At 53.7% G+C, this 23,263-nt stretch overlaps 1 protein-coding gene across 1 annotated transcript in view; it reads left to right on the top strand.

The window, feature by feature from the left end:
* bgnb (biglycan b) overlaps nucleotides 1-23,263 on the top strand; it is a 106,763-nt gene that overhangs the window by 32,938 nt on the left and 50,562 nt on the right. The window contains exon 2 of the mRNA XM_059962807.1: nucleotides 809-1,115. Within this exon, the coding sequence (XP_059818790.1) occupies nucleotides 896-1,115 (220 nt within the window). The 5' untranslated portion in view covers nucleotides 809-895. The remainder of the gene's footprint in view (nucleotides 1-808; nucleotides 1,116-23,263) is intronic.

The following is a 23,263-nucleotide window of genomic DNA, read 5'->3' as shown; positions in this document are numbered from 1 at the left end:
AGGGTGAAAGGTCAGATGCTTCAGGGGCGCTGCTTCGCTCCGAGGGTGGTGTGAGTGTGGAACGCGTTGCTGGACTGAGGTTAATTTTACTGAGGGGATAGCGCAGTAACGGCCCCTTCCTGCCCGACGAGGCCACACCACTCAATTATACCCATTGGGAATTAACTTTCTGAGCCGCACCTCTTCGGACCGCGGGAGGAAATCAGAGCATCCGGAGGAAACCCACGCAGTCACGGGGAGAATGTACAAACTCCTCTCTCTCTCTATCTGCACCCCTTATCTCTCCCCATCTCTCACTCTCCCCTTTCTCTTCCCCCTCTCTGTCCCGCTCTCTCTTCCCCTTTTCTTCACTCCCCCTCTATTACCCCTTTTCTTTCTCTCTCTTCCCCTTTTCCTCTCTCCCTCTCTCTCTCCCTTTCTCTTTTCCCCTTTTCCTCACTCCCCCTCTATTACCCCTTTTCTTTCTCTCCCTTCCCCTTTTCCTCACTCCCTTTCCCTTCCCCGCTTCTCTCTCTCCCCCCTGCTCCCTCTCTGGAGGCTAGATGCCCCCCTCCAACAGCGCCTGTGCTCAGGGTCTGCCTGTCCTCCCCGTGACCCTGTAGGTTTCCCCCGAGTGATCTGCTTTCCAGCGAACGTGCGTGCAGTTGGTGACAACGGGGTATAAAGGGTTGGGAACGAGGGGCTGGCAGGGAGATGTGGGGCTGAACAGCCTTTCCCCATCTTTACCGGGCTTCCCAAGAATCCGGTCGGAATGACAAAGGACCGCTGGCAGTCCAGCCCTGACCACCTCTCTCTCATTTCTCCACAGGTCAGACCCTGATCCGAGGTGACCTCCCAGCCCCGTACTCCTCGCATCGAGTAGAAGCCCGAGACAGTCGCGGCCCCCATCGCAGTCATGCACGCCCCCCTCCTCCTCTTCTCCTCCCTCCTGATCGGCGGCTGGGCGTCTCCCTTCCGGCAAAACGGGTTCTTCGGGGACATGCTGGACGAGGAGGGTTCCGCCTTCATCGACGTCCCGACGGTCAAGCCCGATGACGAGGTCCCTCCCCCAGACTACCCCACCTGCCCGTTCGGATGCCAGTGTCAGATACGTGTCGTCCAGTGCTCGGACCTCGGTAGGCACGGAGGGAGCGCCCCCTTGCGGGAGGGAGGGCCGGGGGAGGTGTGGAGGGGTTGCTGTACCACGGGAGGGGGTGGTGAGGAGGGAGGGCCACACCGAGAGAGGGGCGGTGGGGTGCGTGCACCAAGCTGCAGGAGAGGCAGCGGGAAAAGAGAACCGCTTTGCTCGAAACAGGCCCTTCAGCCCTTCCGAACCATGCCGACCGAAATTCGCGTCTAAGTTATTCCCAGTTCCCTGCGTTCGACCCGTATCCCACTAAACTAGAGGTTCCCAAACTGGGGATCCACGGACGTCTCGGTTAATGGTAAAGGCAATTGGGAACTGGTGCTCTAAACCTTTCCTGTCCACGTACCCATCCAAGGGTCTTCTAAATGTTGTTCATGTCCTACCCCAACCACTTCCTCTGGCAGCTCGTTCCATAGACGGACCACCCTCCAGGTGAAAAAGTTGCCCCTCAGGTTCCTATTAAATCTCTCCCCTCTCACCTTAAACCTGTGCCCTCTGGTTTTAGACTCCCCCCCCCCACCCTGAGGAAAAGACTATGACCATCACCTTATCTCCGTCCCTCATGGTTTTATAAACCTCTGTAAGGTCACCCCCTCAGCCCCGTCCACCGAAGAATAAAATCCCAAAATCCTGATTAACAGAGCATCGATCCACACACATCTCCGACATCCGCCTTTCCCCGATAGCCACGGAAGAGAGGAACAAAGAGAAACATCAATCCCAAACCCCCAGGACGAGAAAAAGCACCACCCCATCAACCCCACTCTCCCCCTCCCCATCAACCCCACTCTCCCCCTCCCCATCAACCCTCCCCATCAACCCCACTCTCCCTTCCCCATCAACCCCACTCTCCCCTCCCCCATCAACCCCACTCCCCCCTCCCCCATCAACCCCATCAACCCCACTCTCCCCCTCCCCATCAACCCTCCCCATCAACCCCACTGTCCCCTCCCCCAACAACCCCACTCTCCCTTCCCCATCAACCCCACTCCCCCCTCCCCCATCAACCCCATCAACCCCACTCCCCCCTCCCCCATCAACCCCACTGTCCCCTCCCCCATCAACCCCACTCTCTCTTCCCCATCAACCCCACTCTCCCCTCCCCCATCAACCCCACTCCCCCCTCCCCATCAACCCCACTCTCCCCCTCCCCATCAGCCCCCCCCATCAACCCCACTGTCCCCACCCCCAACCCCACTCTCCCCCTCCCCCATCAACCCCACTCTCCCCTCCCCCATCAACCCCACTCTCCCCTCCCCCCATCAACCCCACTCTCCCCCTCCCCATCAACCCCACTCCCCCTCCCCATCAACCCTCCCCATCAACCCCACTCTCCACTCCCCCATCAACCCCACTCTCCCCTCCCCCATCAACCCCACTCCCCTCCCCCATCAACCCCACTCCCCTCCCCCATCAACCCCACTCTCCCCTCCCCCATCAACCCCCACTCTCCCTCCCCATCAACCCCACTGTCCCCACCCCCATCAACCCCACTCTCCCTCTCCCCCATCAACCCCACTCTCCCCTCCCCATCAACCCCACTCTCCCCCTCCCCATCAACCCTCCCCATCAACCCCACTCTCCACTCCCCCATCAACACCACTCTCCCCTCCCCCAGCAACCCCACTCCTCTCCCCCATCAACCCCACTCCCCTCCCCCATCAACCCCACTCCCCTCCCCATCAACACCACTCCCCCCTCCCCCATCAACCCCACTCCCCTCCCCCATCAACCCCACTCTCCCCTCCCCATCAACCCCACTCTCCCCTCCCCCATCAACCCCACTCTCCCCTCCCCCATCAACCCCACTCTCCCCTCCCCATCAATCCCACTCTCCCCTCCCCATCAACCCCACTCCCCTCCCCCTCATCAACTCCACTCACTCTCCCCCTCATCAACCCCACTCCCCTCCCCCTCATCAACCCCACTCCCCTCCCCCTCATCAACCCCACTCACTCTCCCCCTCATCAACCCCACTCACTCTCCCCCTCATCAACCCCTCTCCCCTCCCGCTCATCAACCCAACTCCCCTCCCCCTCATCAACCCCACTCACTCTCCCCCTCATCAACCCCACTCACTCTCCCCCTCATCAAACCCACTCCTCTCCCCCTCATCAACCCCTCTCCCCTCCCGCTCATCAACCCCACTCCCCTCCCCCTCATCAACCCCACTCACTCTCCCCCTCATCAACCCCTCTCCCCTCCCGCTCATCAACCCCACTCCCCTCCCCCTCATCAACCCCACTCACTCTCCCCCTCAACAAACCCACTCACTCTCCCCCTCATCAACCCCTCTCCTCTCCCGCTCATCAAAACCACTCCCCTCCCCCTCATCAACCCCACTCCCCTCCCACTCATCAACCCCTCTCCCCTCCCACTCATCAACCCCTCTCCCCTCCCCCTCAACAAACCCACTCACCCTCTACCATCAATCCCACTCTCCCCTCCCCCATCAACACCACTCAACCCCTCATCAACCCCACTCCCACTTCCTGTCATCAACCCCACTCACCCTTCCCTTCAACAACCCCCCTCTCCCCACCCCCATCAACCCCGCTCTCCCCTCCCCCATCAACCCCGCTCTCCCCTCCCCCATCAACCCCACTCACCCTTCCCTTCATCAACCCCCCCTCCCCTCCCCCATCAATCCCGCTCTCCCCTCCCCCTCATCAACCCCTCTCCCCTCCTGCTCATCAACCCCACTCCCCTCCCCCTCATCAACTCCACTCACTCTCCCCCTCATCAACCCCACTCCCCTCCCCCTCATCAACCCCACTCCCCTCCCCCTCATCAACCCCACTCCCCTCCCCCTCATCAACCCCACTCCCCTCCCCCTCATCAACCCCACTCCCCTCCCCCTCATCAACCCCACTCACTCTCCCCCTCATCAACCCCTCTCCCCTCCCGCTCATCAACCCCACTCACTCTCCCCCTCATCAAACCCACTCCTCTCCCCCTCATCAACCCCTCTCCCCTCCCGCTCATCAACCCCACTCCCCTCCCCCTCATCAACCCCACTCACTCTCCCCTCATCAAACCCACTCCCCTCCCCCTCATCAACCCCACTCACTCTCCCCCTCATCAACCCCACTCCTCTCCCCCTCATCAACCCCTCTCCCCTCCCGCTCATCAACCCCACTCCCCTCCCCCTCATCAACCCCACTCACTCTCCCCTCATCAACCCCACTCCCCTCCCCCTCAACAACCCCACTCACTCTCCCCCTCATCAACCCCTCTCCCAGCACAAGGTGGAACAGGAACGCCCAACCAAACCCACACGAACAACGAACAGATAACAAGAACATCCTGCCCCCTCGCTCGGCAAAATGGAAGGGATTGGGCAACAATCTCAGCAAATAAAAGCCCCTCTCCCTGACTCGCTCCCTCAAGTCCCAGCCACATCCTCGTAGATCTTCTGGGCCAGAAACATAGAGTGCTTGTTCGTTTCCATGGACGCTGCCTGGCCTGCTGAGCCCCCGCAGCATCCTGTGTGTGCATCGCCCTGCATATCCAGCGTCCGCAGAATATCTCCGCTGTGGAATATTCCAAGTGCGGTCTCACCATCGTCTTGCAGAATTGTACCGTGACGTCCCCATTCCCGGGCACAGTGGCATGATGGATGCATGTCAGCCTGTTGTCCCATCCCTCTCAACCCCCTTCTCCCCGTAACCATTGATACCCTGCCTCACTAGGACCCTGTCAAACATCACTTTAAATACACCTAAATACCTCCACAGCCACCTGTGGCAACGAGTTCCACAGGTTCACCACTTTCCTGCTGAAGATATTCCTCCCCATCTCTGTTCTAAACAGGTGTCCCTCTACTCCTCGACTCCCCCACCAGAGGAAACATCCTCTCCACATCCACTCTATCTGTGTCCTCTGCTCCTCGACTCCCCCACCAGAGGAAACATCCTCTCCACATCCACTCTATCTGTGTCCTCTGGTCCTAGACTCCCCCACTATAGGAAACATCCACTCCACATCCACTCTATCTGTGTCCTCTGGTCCTAGACTCCCCCACTATAGGAAACATCCTCTCCATTTCCACTCTATCTGTGTCCTCTGGTCCTAGACTGCCCCACTATAGGAAACATCCTCTCCACATCCACTCTATCTGTGTCCTCTGGTCCTAGACTGCCCCACCGTAGGAAACATCCTCTCCACATCCACTCTATCTGTGTCCTCTGGTCCTAGAGTGCCCCACTATAGGAAACATCCTCTCCACATCCACTCTATCTGTGTCCTCTGGTCCTAGACTCCCCCACTATAGGAAACATCCTCTCCATTTCCACTCTATCTGTGTCCTCTGGTCCTAGACTGCCCCACTAAAGGAAACATCCTCTCCACATCCACTCTATCTGTGTCCTCTGGTCCTAGACTGCCCCACCGTGGGAAACATCCTCTCCACATCCACTCTATCAGTGTCCTCTGGTCCTAGAGTGCCCCACTATAGGAAACATCCTCTCCACATCCACTCTATCTGTGTCCTCTGGTCCTAGACTCCCCCACTATAGGAAACATCCTCTCCACTTCCACTCTATCTGTGTCCTCTGGTCCTAGGCTGCCCTACTATAGCAAACATCCTCTCCACATCCAATTTATCTGTGTCCTCTGGCATAGACTGCCCCTCTGTTGGAAATATCCTCTCGACATCCACTGTATCTGTGACCTCTGGTCCTAGACTGCACCACTATAGGAAACATCATTTCACATCCTCACCATCTGTGTCCTCTGGTCTCAGACTCCCCCATCGTAGGAAACAACCTCTCCACATCCACTTTATCTGTGTCCTCTGGTCATAGACTGCCATACTACAGGAAACATCATCTCCACATCCACTCTATCTGTGTCCTCTGGTCCTCGATTCCCCCAATACAGGAAACATCCTCTCCACATGCACTCTGTCTGTGTCCTCTGGTCCTCGACACCCCCACCAGAGGAAACATCCTCTCCACATCCACTCGATCTGTGTCCTCTGGTCCTAGACTGCCCCTCTGTAGGAAACATATTCTCCACATCCACTGTATCTGTGTCCTCTGATCATTGACTCCCCCAATATAGGAAACATCCTCTCCACATCCACTCTATCTGTGTCCTCTGGTCCTAGACTGCCCCTCTGTAGGAAATATCCTCTCCACATCCACTGTATCTGTGACCTCTGCTCCTAGACTCCCCCACCATAGGAAACATCCTCTCCACATCCTCACCATCTGTGTCCTCTGGTCTCAGACTCCAACACCGTAGGAAACAACCACTCCACATCCACTCTATCTGTGTCCTCTGGTCCTAGACTCCCCCATTGCAGGAAACATCCTATCCACATCCATTCTATCTGTGTCCTCTGGGCCTAGATGGCTCCACTATAGGAAACACCCTCTCCACATCCACTCTATCTGTGTCCTCTGGTCCTAGACTCCCCCACTGTAGGAAACATCCTCTCCACATCCACTCTGTCTGTGTCCTCTGGTCCTAGACTGCCCCACTATAGGAAACATCCTCTCGACTTCCACTCTATCTGTGTCCTCTGGTCATAGACACCCCCACTATACGAAACATACTCTCCACATGCACTCTATCAGTGTCCCTCTGGTCCCAGAGTGCCCCTCTGTTGGAAATATCCTCTCCACATCCTCTGTATCTGTGACCTCTGGTCCTAGACTCCCCCACTATAGGAAACATCCTTTCCACATCCTCACCATCTGTGTCCTCTGTCTCAGACTCCCACACCGTAGGAAACAACCTCTCCACATCCATTTTATCTGTCTCCTCTGGTCCTAGACTGCCATACTATAGGAAACATCAACTCCACATCCACTCTATCTGTGTCCTCTGGTCCTCGACTCCCCCACTACAGGAAACATCCTCTCCGCATGCACTCTGTCTGTGTCCTCTGATCCTAGACTTCCCCACCAGAGGAAACATCCTCTCCACTTCCACTCTACCTGTGTCCTCTGGTCCCAGACTGACCCACCATAGGAAACATCCTCTCCACATCCACACGATCTGTGTCCTCTGGTCATAGACTGCCCCACTATAGGAAACATCCTGTCCACATCCATTCTATCAGTGTCCTCTGGTCCTAGATTGCCCCACTGTAGGAAACATCCTCTCCACATCCACACGATCTGTGTCCTCTGGTCATAGACACCCCCACTATACGAAACATCCTCTCCACACCCACTCTGTGTCCTCTGGTCATAGACACCCCCACTATACGAAACATCCTCTCCACATGCACTCTATCAGTGTCCTCTGGTCCTAGACTGCCCCACTATAGCGAAATATCCTCCACACATCCACTCTATCTGTGTCGTCTGGTCCTCGACTCCCCCACCAGAGGAAACGTCCTCTCCACACCCACTCTATCTGTGTCCTCTGGTCCTAGATTCCCCCACTGCAGGAAACATCCTCTCCACATCCACTCTATCTATGCCCTCTGGACCTATACTCCCCCACTGTAGGAAACATCCTCTCCACATCCACTGTTCCTGTGTCCTCTGATCATAGACTCCCCCAATATAGGAAACATCCTCTCCACATCCACTCTATCTCTGTCCTCCGGTCCTAGACTCCCCCACCATAGGAAACATCCTCTCCACATCCACTCTATCTGTGTCCTCTGGTCCTAGACTCCCCCACTGTAGGAAACATCCTCTCCACATCCTCTCTATCTGTGTCCTCTGGTCCTAGACTCCCCCACTGTAGGAAACATCCACTCCACTTCCACTCTATCTGTAGCATCTGGTCCTAGACTGCCCAACAGTAGGAAATATCCTCTCCACTTCCACTCTATCTGTGTCCTCTGGTCATAGACACCCCCACTACATGAAACATCCTCTCCACATGCACTCTATCAGTGTCCTCTGGACCTAGATTCCCCCACTACAGGAAACATCCTCTCCACATCCACTCTATCTATGCCCTCTGGACCGATACTCCCCTACTATAGGAAACATCCATTCCACATCCTCACCATCTGTGTCCTCTGGTCTCAGACTCCCAAACCGTAGGAAACAACCTCTCCACATCCACTCTATCTTTGTCCTCTGGTCCTCGACTCCCCCACTACAGGAAACATCCTCTCCACATCCACTCTGTCTGTGTCCTCTGGTCCTAGACTCCCCCACCAGAGGAAACATCCTCTCCGCTTTCACTCTATCTGTGACCTCTGGTCCCAGACTGACCCACCATAGGAAACATCCTCTCCACATCCACTCGATCTGTGTCCTCTGGTCATAGACACCGCCACTATAGGAAACATCCTCTCCACATGCACTCTACAAGTGTCCTCTGGTCCTAGACTGCCCCACCAGAGGAAACATCCTCTCCACATGCACTCTATCAGTGTCCACTGGGCCTAGACTCCCCCGCTATAGGAAACATCCTCTCCACATCCACTCTATCTGTGTCGTCTGGTCCTCGACTCCCCCACCAGAGGAAACGTCCTCTCCACACCCACTCTATCTGTGTCCTCTGGTCCCAGACTGACCCACCATAGGAAACATCCTCTCCACATCCACTCTATCTGTGTCCTCTGGTCTCAAACTGACCCACCATAGGAAACATCCTCTCCACATCCACTCGATCTGTGTCCTCTGGTCATAGACACCCCCACTATAGGAAACATCCTGTCCACATCCACTCTATCTGTGTCCTCTGGTCCTCGTCTCCCCCACCAGAGGAAACATCCTCTCCACTTACACTCTGTCTGTGTTCTCTGGTCCTAGGCTGCCCCACTATAGGAAACATCCTCTCCACATCCACTCTATCTGTGTCCTCTGGTCCTTGACTCCCCCACCACAGGAAACATCCTCTCCACTTCCACTCTATCTGTGTCCTCTGGTCCTAGACTGCCCAACTGTAGGAAATATCCTCTCCACTTCCACTCTATCTGTGTCCTCTGGTCCTAGACTGACCCACCATAGGAAACATCCTCTCCACATCCACACGAGCTGTGTCCATTGGTCCTAGACTCCCCCACTACAGGAAACATCCTCTCCACATCCACTCTATCTGTGTCCTCTGCTCTGACTGCCCCTCTATAGCGAAATATCCTCTCCACATCCACTCTATCTGTGTCGTCTGGTCCTCGACTCCCCCACCAGAGGAAATATCCTCTCCACATCCACTCTATCTGTGTCCCCTGGTCCTAGACTGCCCCTCTATAGCGAAATATCCTCTCCACATCCACACCATCTGTGTCCTCTGGTCTCAGTCTCCCCCACCAGGGGAAACAACCTCTCCACATCCATTCTATCAGTGTCCTCTGGTCCTAGATTGCCCCACTGTAGGAAACATCCTCTCCACATCCACACGATCTGTGTCCTCTGGTCATAGACACCCCCACTATACGAAACATCCTCTCCACACCCACTCTATCTGTGTCCTCTGGTCCTAGACTCCCCCACTATAGGAAACATCCTCTCCACATCCACTCTATCTGTGCCCTCTGGTCCTAGATTCCCCAACTACAGGAAACATCCTCTCCACATCCACTCTATCTATGCCCTCTGGACCTACACTCCCCCACTGTAGGAAACATCCTCTCCACATCCACTGTATCTGTGTCCTCTGATCATAGACTCCCCCAATATAGGAAACATCCTCTTCACATCCACTCTATCTGTGTCCTCTGGTCCTAGATGGCCCCTCTGTTGGAAATATCCTCTCCACATCCACTGTATCTGTGACCTCCGGTCCTAGACTCCACCACTATAGGAAACATCCTTTCCACATCCTCACCATCTGTGTCCTCTGGTCTCAGACTCCCATACCGTAGGAAACAACCTCTCCACATCCACTTTATCTGTCTCCTCTGGTCCTAGACTGCCCCACTGTAGGAAACATCCTCTCCACATCCACTTTATCTGTGTCCTCTGGTCCTAGACTGCCATACTATAGGAAACATCATCTCCACATCCACTCGATCTGTGTCCTCTGGTCCTCGACTCCCCCACTACAGGAAACATCCTCTCCACATCCACACCATCTGTGTCCTCTGGTCTCAGACTCCCCCACCAGAGGAAACATCCTCTCCACTTCCACTCCAACTGTGTCCTCTGGTCCTCGACTCCCCCACCAGAGGAAACATCCTCTCCACTTCCACTCTATCTGTGTCCTCTGGTCCTAGACTGCCCAAATGTAGGAAATATCCTCTCCACTTCCACTCTATCTGTGTCCTCTGGTCCTAGACTCCCCCACTACAGGAAACATCCTCTCCACTTCCACTCTATCTGTGTCCCCTGGTCCTAGACTGCCCCTCTATAGCGAAATATCCTCTCCACATCCACTGTATCTGTGACCTCTGGTCCTAGACTCTCCCACTACAGGAAACATCCACTCCACATCCACTCTATCTGTGTCCTCCGGTGTAGACTCCCCCCGCTATAGGAAACATCCTCTCCAATCCACTCTGTCTGTGCCCTCTGGTCCTAGAGTGCCCCACTATAGGAAACATCCTCTCCAAATCTACTCTATCTGTCTCCTCTGGTCCTAGGCTGCCTCACTGTAGGAAATATCCTCTCCACATCCACTGTATCTGTGTCCTCTGGTCCTCGACTCCCCCACCATTGGAAACATCTCTCCACATCCACTCTTTCTGTGTCCTCTGGTCCTAGACTGCCCCACTATAGGAAACATCCTCTCCACATCAACTCTATCTGTGTTCCTAGACTCCCCCACTACAGGAAACATCCTCTCCACATCCACTCTATCTGTGTCCTCTGGTCCCAGACTGACCCACCATAGGAAACATCCTCTCCACATCCACTCGATCTGTGTCCTCTGGTCATACACACCCCCACTATAGGAAACATCCTCTCCACATGCACTCTATCAGTGTCCTCTGGTCCTAGACACCCCCACTACAGGAAACATCCTCTCCACATCCACTCTATCTGTATCCTCTAGTCCTAGACTCCCCCACCATAGGAAACATCCTCTCCACATCCACTCTATCTGTGTCCTCTGGTCCTAAACTGACCCACCATAGGAAACATCCTCTCCACATCCACTCGATCTGTGTCCTCTGGTCATAGACACCCCCACTATAGGAAACATCCTCTCCTCATCCACTCTATCTGCGTCCTCTGGTCCCAGACTGCCCCACTATAGGAAATATCCTCTCCACTTCCACTTTATCTGTGCCCTCTGGTCCTCGACGCCCCCACCATTGTGAACATCCTCTGCACATCCACTGTATCTTTGTCCTCTGATCCTAGACTCCCCCACCAGAGGAAACATCCTCTCCACATCCACTAGATCTGTGTCCTCTGGTCATAGACTGCCCCACTATAGGAAACATCCTCTCCACATCCACACCATCTGTGTCCTCTGGTCTCAGACTCCCCCACCAGAGGAAACATCCTCTCCACTTCCACTCTAACTGTGTCCTCTGGTCCTCGACTCCCCCACCAGAGGAAACACCCTCTCCACATCCACTCTATCTGTGTCCTCTGGTCCTAGACTCCCCCACTGTAGGAAACATCCTCTCCACATCCACTGTATCTGTGACCTCTGGTCCGAGACTCCCCCACTACAGGAAACATCCTCTCCACATCCACTCTGTCTGTGTCCTCTGGTCCTAGACTGCCCAACTGTAGGAAATATCCTCTCCACTTCCACTCTATCTGTGTCCACTGGTTCTAGACTGACCCAACATAGGAAAAATCCTCTCCACATCCACACGATCTGTGTCCTCTGGTCATAGACACCCCCACTATACGAAACATCCTCTCCACATGCACTCTATCAGTGTCCTCTGGTCGTAGACACCCCCACTACAGGAAACATCCTCTCCACATCCACTCTATCTGTGTCCTCTGGTCCTAGAGTGCCCCACTATAGGAAATATCCTCTCCAGATCCACTCTATCTGTGTCCCCTGTACCTAGACTGCCCCACTATAGGAAACATCCTCTCCACATCCACTCGATCTGTGTCCTCTGGTCATAGACACCCCCACTATATGAAACATCCTCTCCTCATCCACTCTATCTGTGTCTTCTGGTCCTAGAATGCCCCACTGTAGGAAACATCCTCTCCACAGCCACTCTATTTGTGTCCTCTGTTCCTAGACTCCCCCACTATCGGAAACATCCTCTCCAGATCCACTCTATCTGTGTCCCCTGTTCCTAGACTGCCCCACCATAGGAACCTTCCTCTCCAATCCACTCTATCTGTGCCCTCTGGTCCTAGAGTGCCCCACTATAGGAAACATCCTCTCCACATCCACTCTATCTGTGTCCTCTGGTCCCAAACTGACCCACCATAGGAAACATCCTCTCCACATCCACTCGATCTGTGTCCTCTGGTCATAGACACCCCCACTATAGGAAACATCCTCTCCTCATCCACTCTATCTGTGTCTTCTGGTCCCAGACTGCACCACTATAGGAAATATCCTCTCCACTTCCACTCTATCTGTGCCCTCTGGTCCTCGACGCCCCCACCATTGGGAACATCCTCTACACATCCACTCTATCTGTGTCCTCTGGTCCTAGACTGCCCCACTATAGCGAAATATCCTCTCCACATCCACTCTATCTGTGTCCTCTGGTCCTAGACTCCCCCACTATAGGAAACATCCTCTCCACATCCACTCTATCTGTGCCCTCTGGTCCTAGATTCCCCCACTACAGGAAACATCCTCTCTACATCCACTCTATCTGTGTCCTCTGGTCCTGGACTACCCCACTATAGCGAAATATCCTCTCCACATCCATTCTATCTGTGTCGTCTGGTCCTTTACTCCCCCACCAGAGGAAACATCCTCTCCACATCCACTCTATCTGTGTCCTCTGGTCCTAGAATCCCCCACCATAGGAAACGTCCTCTCCACATCCACTCTATCTGTGTCCTCTGCTCCTAGAATCCCCCAACATTGGAAACATCCTCTCCACATCCACTCTGTCTGTGTCCTCTGGTCCTAGACTGCCCCACCATAGGAAACATCCTCTCTACATCCACTCTATCTGTGTCCTCTGGTCCTAAACTGCCCCACTATAGGAAACATCCTCTCCACATCCACTCTATCTGTGTCCTCTGGTCCTCAACTCCCCAACCAGAGGAAACCTCCACTCCTCTTCCACTCTATCTGTGTCCTCAGGTCCTAGACTCCCCCACTATAGGAAACATGCTCTCCACATCCACTCTATCTGTGCCCACTGCTCCTAGACTCACCCACTATAGGAAACATCCTCTCCACATCCACTGTATCTGTGACCTCTGGTCCTAGACTCTCCCACTACAGGAAACATCCACTCCACATCCACTCTATCTGTGTCCTCCGGTGTAGACTCCCCCGCTATAGGAAACATCCTCTCCAATCCACTCTGTCTGTGCCCTCTGGTCCTAGAGTGCCCCACTATAGGAAACATCCTCTCCAAATCTACTCTATCTGTCTCCTCTGGTCCTAGACTGCCTCACTGTAGGAAATATCCTCTCCACATCCACTGTATCTGTGTCCTCTGGTCCTCGACTCTCCCACCATTGGAAACATCCTCACCACATCCACTCTTTCTGTGTCCTCTGGTCCTAGACTGCCCCACTATAGGAAACATCCTCTCCACATCAACTCTATCTGTGTTCCTAGACTCCCCCACTACAGGAAACATCCTCTCCACATCCACTCTATCTGTGTCCTCTGGTCCCAGACTGACCCACCATAGGAAACATCCTCTCCACATCCACTCGATCTGTGTCCTCTGGTCATACACACCCCCACTATAGGAAACATCCTCTCCACATGCACTCTATCAGTGTCCTCTGGTCCTAGACACCCCCACTACAGGAAACATCCTCTCCACATCCACTCTATCTGTATCCTCTAGTCCTAGACTCCCCCACCATAGGAAACATCCTCTCCACATCCACTCTATCTGTGTCCTCTGGTCCTAAACTGACCCACCATAGGAAACATCCTCTCCACATCCACTCGATCTGTGTCCTCTGGTCATAGACACCCCCACTATAGGAAACATCCTCTCCTCATCCACTCTATCTGTGTCCTCTGGTGCCAGACTGCCCCACTATAGGAAATATCCTCTCCGCTTCCACTCTATCTGTGCCCTCTGGTCCTCGACGCCCCCACCATTGTGAACATCCTCTGCACATCCACTCTATCTGTGTCCTCTGATCCTAGACTCCCCCACCAGAGGAAACATCCTCTCCACATCCACTCGATCTGTGTCCTCTGGTCATAGACTGCCCCACTATAGGAAACATCCTCTCCACATCCACACCATCTGTGTCCTCTGGTCTCAGACTCCCCCACCAGAGGAAACATCCTCTCCACTTCCACTCTAACTGTGTCCTCTGGTCCTCGACTCCCCCACCAGAGGAAACACCCTCTCCACATCCACTCTATCTGTGTCCTCTGGTCCTAGACTCCCCCACTGTGGGAAACATCCTCTCCACATCCACTGTATCTGTGACCTCTGGTCCGAGACTCCCCCACTACAGGAAACATCCTCTCCACATCCACTCTGTCTGTGTCCTCTGGTCCTAGACTGCCCAACTGTAGGAAATATCCTCTCCACTTCCACTCTATCTGTGTCCACTGGTTCTAGACTGACCCAACATAGGAAACATCCTCTCCACATCCACACGATCTGTGTCCTCTGGTCATAGACACCCCCACTATACGAAACATCCTCTCCACATGCACTCTATCAGTGTCCTCTGGTCCTAGACACCCCCACTACAGGACACATCCTCTCCACATCCACTCTATCTGTGTCCTCTGGTCCTAGACTGCCCCACTATAGCGAAATATCCTCCCCACATCCACTCTATCTGTGTCGTCTGGTCCTCGACTCCCCCACCAGAGGAAACGTCCTCTCCACACCCACTCTATCTGTGTCCTCTGGTCCTAGATTCCCCCACTGCAGGAAACATCCTCTCCACATCCACTCTATCTATGCCCTCTGGACCTATACTCCCCCACTGTAGGAAACATCCTCTCCACATCCACTGTATCTGTGTCCTCTGATCATAGACTCCCCCAATATAGGAAACATCCTCTCCACATCCACTCTATCTGTGTCCTCCGGTCCTAGACTCCCCCACCATAGGAAACATCCTCTCCACATCCACTCTATCTGTGTCCTCTGGTCCTAGACTCCCCCTCCATAGGAAACATCCTCTCCACATCCACTCTATCTGTGCCCTCTGGTCCTAGACTGCCCCACTATAGGAAACATCCTCTCCACATCCACTCTATCTGTGCCCTCTGGTCCTAGAGTGCCCCACTATAGGAAACATCCTCTCCACATCTACTCTATCTGTGTCCTCTGGTCCTAGAATGCCCCACTGTAGGAAACATCCTCTCCACACCCACTCTATTTGTGTCCTCTGGTCCTAGACTCCCCCACTATCGGAAACATCCTCTCCAGATCCACTCTATCTGTGTCCCCTGTTCCTAGACTGCCCCACTATAGGAAACATCCTCTCCACATCCACTCTATCTGTGTCCTCTGGTCCTAGACTGCCCCACTATAGGAAACATCCTCTCCAGATCCACTCTATCTGTGTGCTCTGGTGCTAGACTCCCCCACTATAGGAAACATCCTCTCCACATCCACTCTATCTGTGTCCTCTGGTCCTAGACTGGCCCACTGTAGGAAATATCCTCTCCACATCCACTGTATCTGTGACCTCTGGTCATAGACTCCCCCACCGTAGGAAACAACCTCTCCACATGCACTCTGTCTGTGTCCTCTGGTCCTAGGCTGCCCCAATATAGGAAACATCCTCTGCACATCCAATCTATCTGTGTCCTCTGGACCTAGACTGCCCCACTACAGGAAACATCCTCTCCACATCCACACCATCTGTGTCCACTGGTCTCAGACTCCCCCACCAGAGGAAACATCCTCTCCACTTCCACTTTAACTCTGTCCTCTGGTCCTTGACTCCCCCACCAGAGGAAACATCCTCTCCACTTCCACTCTATCTGTGTCCTCTGGTCCTAGACTGCCCAACTGTAGGAAATATCCTCTCCACTTCCACTCTATCTGTGTCCTCTGGTCTTAGACTGACCCACCGTAGGAAACATCCTCTCCACATCCACACGATCTGTGTCCTCTGGTCATAGACACCCCCACTATACGAAACATCCTCTCCACATGCACTCTATCAGTGTCCTCTGGTCCTAGACACCGCCACTACAGGAAACATCCTCTCCACATCCACTCTATCTGTGTCCTCTGGTCCTAGACTGCCCCACTATAGCGAAATATCCTCCCCACATCCACTCTATCTGTGTCGTCTGGTCCTCGACTCCCCCACCAGAGGAAACGTCCTCTCCACACCCACTCTATCTGTGTCCTCTGGTCCCAGACTGACCCACCATAGGAAACATCCTCTCCACATCCACTCGATCTGTGTCGTCTGGTCCTCGACTCCCCCACCAGAGGAAACGTCCTCTCCACACCCACTCTATCTGTGTCCTCTGGTCCTAGATTCCCCCACTGCAGGAAACATCCTCTCCACATCCACTCTATCTATGCCCTCTGTACCTATACTCCCCCACTGTAGGAAACATCCTCTCCACATCCACTCTATCTGTGTCCTCTGGTCCCAGACTGACCCACCATAGGAAACATCCTCTCCACATCCACACGATCTGTGTCCTCTGGTCATAGACACCCCCACTATACGAAACATCCTCTCCACATGCACTCTATCAGTGTCCTCTGGTCCTAGACACCCCCACTACAGGACACATCCTCTCCACATCCACTCTATCTGTGTCCTCTGGTCCTAGACTGCCCTACTATAGCGAAATATCCTCCCCACATCCACTCTATCTGTGTCGTCTGGTCCTCGACTCCCCCACCAGAGGAAACGTCCTCTCCACACCCACTCTATCTGTGTCCTCTGGTCCTAGATTCCCCCACTGCAGGAAACATCCTCTCCACATCCACTCTATCTATGCCCTCTGGACCTATACTCCCCCACTGTAGGAAACATCCTCTCCACATCCACTGTATCTGTGTCCTCTGATCATAGACTCCCCCAATATAGGAAACATCCTCTCCACATCCACTCTATCTGTGTCCTCCGGTCCTAGACTCCCCCACCATAGGAAACATCCTCTCCACATCCACTCTATCTGTGTCCTCTGGTCCTAGACTCCCCCTCCATAGGAAACATCCTCTCCACATCCACTCTATCTGTGCCCTCTGGTCCTAGACTGCCCCACTATAGGAAACATCCTCTCCACATCCACTCTATCTGTGCCCTCTGGTCCTAGAGTGCCCCACTATAGGAAACATCCTCTCCACATCTACTCTATCTGTGTCCTCTGGTCCTAGAATGCCCCACTGTAGGAAACATCCTCTCCACACCCACTCTATTTGTGTCCTCTGGTCCTAGACTCCCCCACTATCGGAAACATCCTCTCCAGATCCACTCTATCTGTGTCCGCTGTTCCTAGACTGCCCCACTATAGGAAACATCCTCTCCACATCCACTCTATCTGTGTCCTCTGGTCCTAGACTGCCCCACTATAGGAAACATCCTCTCCAGATCCACTCTATCTGTGTGCTCTGGTGCTAGACTCCCCCACTATAGGAAACATCCTCTCCACATCCACTCTATCTGTGTCCTCTGGTCCTAGACTGGCCCACTGTAGGAAATATCCTCTCCACATCCACTGTATCTGTGACCTCTGGTCATAGACTCCCCCACCGTAGGAAACAACCTCTCCACATGCACTCTGTCTGTGTCCTCTGGTCCTAGGCTGCCCCAATATAGGAAACATCCTCTGCACATCCAATCTATCTGTGTCCTCTGGACCTAGACTGCCCCACTACAGGAAACATCCTCTCCACATCCACACCATCTGTGTCCACTGGTCTCAGACTCCCCCACCAGAGGAAACATCCTCTCCACTTCCACTTTAACTCTGTCCTCTGGTCCTTGACTCCCCCACCAGAGGAAACATCCTCTCCACTTCCACTCTATCTGTGTCCTCTGGTCCTAGACTGCCCAACTGTAGGAAATATCCTCTCCACTTCCACTCTATCTGTGTCCTCTGGTCTTAGACTGACCCACCGTAGGAAACATCCTCTCCACATCCACACGATCAGTGTCCTCTGGTCATAGACACCCCCACTATACGAAACATCCTCTCCACATGCACTCTATCAGTGTCCTCTGGTCCTAGACACCGCCACTACAGGAAACATCCTCTCCACATCCACTCTATCTGTGTCCTCTGGTCCTAGACTGCCCCACTATAGCGAAATATCCTCCCCACATCCACTCTATCTGTGTCGTCTGGTCCTCGACTCCCCCACCAGAGGAAACGTCCTCTCCACACCCACTCTATCTGTGTCCTCTGGTCCCAGACTGACCCACCATAGGAAACATCCTCTCCACATCCACTCGATCTGTGTCGTCTGGTCCTCGACTCCCCCACCAGAGGAAACGTCCTCTCCACACCCACTCTATCTGTGTCCTCTGGTCCTAGATTCCCCCACTGCAGGAAACATCCTCTCCACATCCACTCTATCTATGCCCTCTGTACCTATACTCCCCCACTGTAGGAAACATCCTCTCCACATCCACTCTATCTGTGTCCTCTGGTCCCAGACTGACCCACCATAGGAAACATCCTCTCCACATCCACTCGATCTGTGTCGTCTGGTCCTCGACTCCCCCACCAGAGGAAACGTCCTCTCCACACCCACTCTATCTGTGTCCTCTGGTCCTAGATTCCCCCCACTGCAGGAAACATCCTCTCCACATCCACTCTATCTATGCCCTCTGGACCTATACTCCCCCACTGTAGGAAACATTTTCTCCACATCCACTCTATCTGTGCCCTGTGGTCCTAGAGTGCCCCACTATAGGAAACATCCTCTCCACATCTACTCTATCTGTGTCCTCTGGTCCTAGAATGCCCCACTGTAGGAAACATCCTCTCCACAGCCACTCTATTTGTGTCCTCTGTTCCTAGACTCCCCCACTATCGGAAACATCCTCTCCAGATCCACTCTATCTGTGTCCCCTGTTCCTAGACTGCCCCACTATAGGAACCTTCCTCTCCAATCCACTCTATCTGTGCCCTCTGGTCCTAGAGTGCCCCACTATAGGAAACATCCTCTCCACATCCACTCTATCTGTGTCCTCTGGTCCCAAACTGACCCACCATAGGAAACATCCTCTCCACATCCACTCGATCTGTGTCCTCTGGTCATAGACACCCCCACTATAGGAAACATCCTCTCCTCATCCACTCTATCTGTGTCCTCTGGTCCCAGACTGCCCCACTATAGGAAATATCCTCTCCACTTCCACTCTATCTGTGCCCTCTGGTCCTCGACGCCTCCACCATTGGGAACATCCTCTGCACATCCACTCTATCTGTGTCCTCTGGTCCTAGACTGCCCCACTATAGCGAAATATCCTCTCCACATCCACTCTATCTGTGTCCTCTGATCCTAGACTCCCCCACTATAGGAAACATCCTCTCCACATCCACTCTATCTGTGTCCTCTGGTCCTAGAATCCCCCACCATAGGAAACATCCTCTCCACATCCACTCTATCTGTGTCCTCTGGTCCTAGAATCCCCCACCATAGGAAACATCCCCTCCACATCCACTCTATCTGTGTCCTCTGATCATAGACTCCCCCAATATAGGAAACATCCTCTCCACATCCACTCTATCTGTGTCCTCCGGTCCTAGACTCCCCCACCATAGGAAACATCCTCTGCACATCCACTCTATCTGTGTCCTCTGGTCCTAGACTCCCCCTCCATAGGAAACATCCTCTCCACATCCACTCTATCTGTGCCCTCTGGTCCTAGACTGCCCCACTATAGGAAACATCCTCTCCACATCCACTCTATCTGTGCCCTCTGGTCCTAGAGTGCCCCACTATAGGAAACATCCTCTCCACATCTACTCTATCTGTGTCCTCTGGTCCTAGAATGCCCCACTGTAGGAAACATCCTCTCCACACCCACTCTATTTGTGTCCTCTGGTCCTAGACTCCCCCACTATCGGAAACATCCTCTCCAGATCCACTCTATCTGTGTCCCCTGTTCCTAGACTGCCCCACTATAGGAAACATCCTCTCCAGATCCACTCTATCTGTGTGCTCTGGTCCTAGACTCCCCCACTATAGGAAACATCCTCTCCACATCCACTCTATCTGTGTCCTCTGGTCCTAGACTGCCCCACTGTAGGAAATATCCTCTCCACATCCACTGTATCTGTGACCTCTGGTCCTAGACTCCCCCACCGTAGGAAACAACCTCTCCACATGCACTCTGTCTGTGTCCTCTGGTCCTAGGCTGCCCCACCAGAGGAAACATCCTCTCCACTTCCACTCTAACTCTGTCCTCTGGTCCTTGACTCCCCCACCAGAGGAAACATCCTCTCCACTTCCACTCTATCTGTGTCCTCTGGTCATAGACACCCCCACTATACGAAACATCCTCTCCACATGCACTCTATCAGTGTCCTCTGGTCCTAGACACCGCCACTACAGGAAACATCCTCTCCACATCCACTCTATCTGTGTCCTCTGGTCCTAGACTGCCCCACTATAGCGAAATATCCTCCCCACATCCACTCTATCTGTGTCGTCTGGTCCTCGACTCCCCCACCAGAGGAAACGTCCTCTCCACACCCACTCTATCTGTGTCCTCTGGTCCCAGACTGACCCACCATAGGAAACATCCTCTCCACATCCACTCGATCTGTGTCGTCTGGTCCTCGACTCCCCCACCAGAGGAAACGTCCTCTCCACACCCACTCTATCTGTGTCCTCTGGTCCTAGATTCCCCCACTGCAGGAAACATCCTCTCCACATCCACTCTATCTATGCCCTCTGTACCTATACTCCCCCACTGTAGGAAACGTCCTCTCCACATCCACTCTATCTGTGTCCTCTGGTCCCAGACTGACCCACCATAGGAAACATCCTCTCCACATCCACTCGATCTGTGTCGTCTGGTCCTCGAATCCCCCACCAGAGGAAACGTCCTCTCCACACCCACTCTATCTGTGTCCTCTGGTCCTAGATTCCCCCCACTGCAGGAAACATCCTCTCCACATCCACTCTATCTATGCCCTCTGGACCTATACTCCCCCACTGTAGGAAACATTTTCTCCACATCCACTCTATCTGTGCCCTGTGGTCCTAGAGTGCCCCACTATAGGAAACATCCTCTCCACATCTACTCTATCTGTGTCCTCTGGTCCTAGAATGCCCCACTGTAGGAAACATCCTCTCCACAGCCACTCTATTTGTGTCCTCTGTTCCTAGACTCCCCCACTATCGGAAACATCCTCTCCAGATCCACTCTATCTGTGTCCCCTGTTCCTAGACTGCCCCACTATAGGAACCTTCCTCTCCAATCCACTCTATCTGTGCCCTCTGGTCCTAGAGTGCCCCACTATAGGAAACATCCTCTCCACATCCACTCTATCTGTGTCCTCTGGTCCCAAACTGACCCACCATAGGAAACATCCTCTCCACATCCACTCGATCTGTGTCCTCTGGTCATAGACACCCCCACTATAGGAAACATCCTCTCCTCATCCACTCTATCTGTGTCCTCTGGTCCCAGACTGCCCCACTATAGGAAATATCCTCTCCACTTCCACTCTATCTGTGCCCTCTGTTCCTCGACGCCTCCACCATTGGGAACATCCTCTGCACATCCACTCTATCTGTGTCCTCTGGTCCTAGACTGCCCCACTATAGCGAAATATCCTCTCCACATCCACTCTATCTGTGTCCTCTGGTCCTAGACTCCCCCACTATAGGAAACATCCTCTCCACATCCACTCTATCTGTGTCCTCTGGTCCTAGAATCCCCCACCATAGGAAACATCCTCTCCACATCCACTCTATCTGTGTCCTCTGGTCCTAGAATCCCCCACCATAGGAAACATCCCCTCCACTTCCACTCTATCTGTGTCCTCTGATCATAGACTCCCCCAATATAGGAAACATCCTCTCCACATCCACTCTATCTGTGTCCTCCGGTCCTAGACTCCCCCACCATAGGAAACATCCTCTGCACATCCACTCTATCTGTGTCCTCTGGTCCTAGACTCCCCCTCCATAGGAAACATCCTCTCCACATCCACTCTATCTGTGCCCTCTGGTCCTAGACTGCCCCACTGCAGGAAACATCCTCTCCACATCCACTCTATCTATGCCCTCTGGACCTATACTCCCCCACTGTAGGAAACATCCTCTCCACATCCACTCTATCTGTGCCCTCTGGTCCTAGAGTGCCCCACTATAGGAAACATCCTCTCCACATCTACTCTATCTGTGTCCTCTGGTCCTAGAATGCCCCACTGTAGGAAACATCCTCTCCACACCCACTCTATTTGTGTCCTCTGGTCCTAGACTCCCCCACTATCGGAAACATCCTCTCCAGATCCACTCTATCTGTGTCCCCTGTTCCTAGACTGCCCCACTATAGGAAACATCCTCTCCACATCCACTCTATCTGTGTCCTCTGGTCCTAGACTGCCCCACTATAGGAAACATCCTCTCCAGATCCACTCTATCTGTGTGCTCTGGTCCTAGACTCCCCCACTATAGGAAACATCCTCTCCACATCCACTCTATCTGTGTCCTCTGGTCCTAGACTGCCCCACTGTAGGAAATATCCTCTCCACATCCACTGTATCTGTGACCTCTGGTCCTAGACTCCCCCACCGTAGGAAACAACCTCTCCACATGCACTCTGTCTGTGTCCTCTGGTCCTAGGCTGCCCCACCAGAGGAAACATCCTCTCCACTTCCACTCTAACTCTGTCCTCTGGTCCTTGACTCCCCCACCAGAGGAAACATCCTCTCCACTTCCACTCTATCTGTGTCCTCTGGTCCTAGACTGCCCAACTGTAGGAAATATCCTCTCCACTTCCACTCTATCTGTGTCCTCTGGTGTTAGACTGACCCACCGTAGGAAACATCCTCTCCACATCCACACGATCTGTGTCCTCTGGTCATAGACACCCCCACTATACGAAACATCCTCTCCACATGCACTCTATCAGTGTCCTCTGGTCCTAGACTGCCCCACTATAGCGAAATATCCTCCCCACATCCACTCTATCTGTGTCGTCTGGTCCTCAACTCCCCCACCAGAGGAAA

The sequence above is a fragment of the Hypanus sabinus genome, unplaced genomic scaffold (assembly GCF_030144855.1).
Source record: "Hypanus sabinus isolate sHypSab1 unplaced genomic scaffold, sHypSab1.hap1 scaffold_802, whole genome shotgun sequence".
NCBI lineage: Eukaryota > Metazoa > Chordata > Chondrichthyes > Myliobatiformes > Dasyatidae > Hypanus > Hypanus sabinus.
The sequence above is the reverse complement of the archived record's forward strand: the minus strand, read 5'-3'. Positions and strand labels throughout refer to the sequence as shown.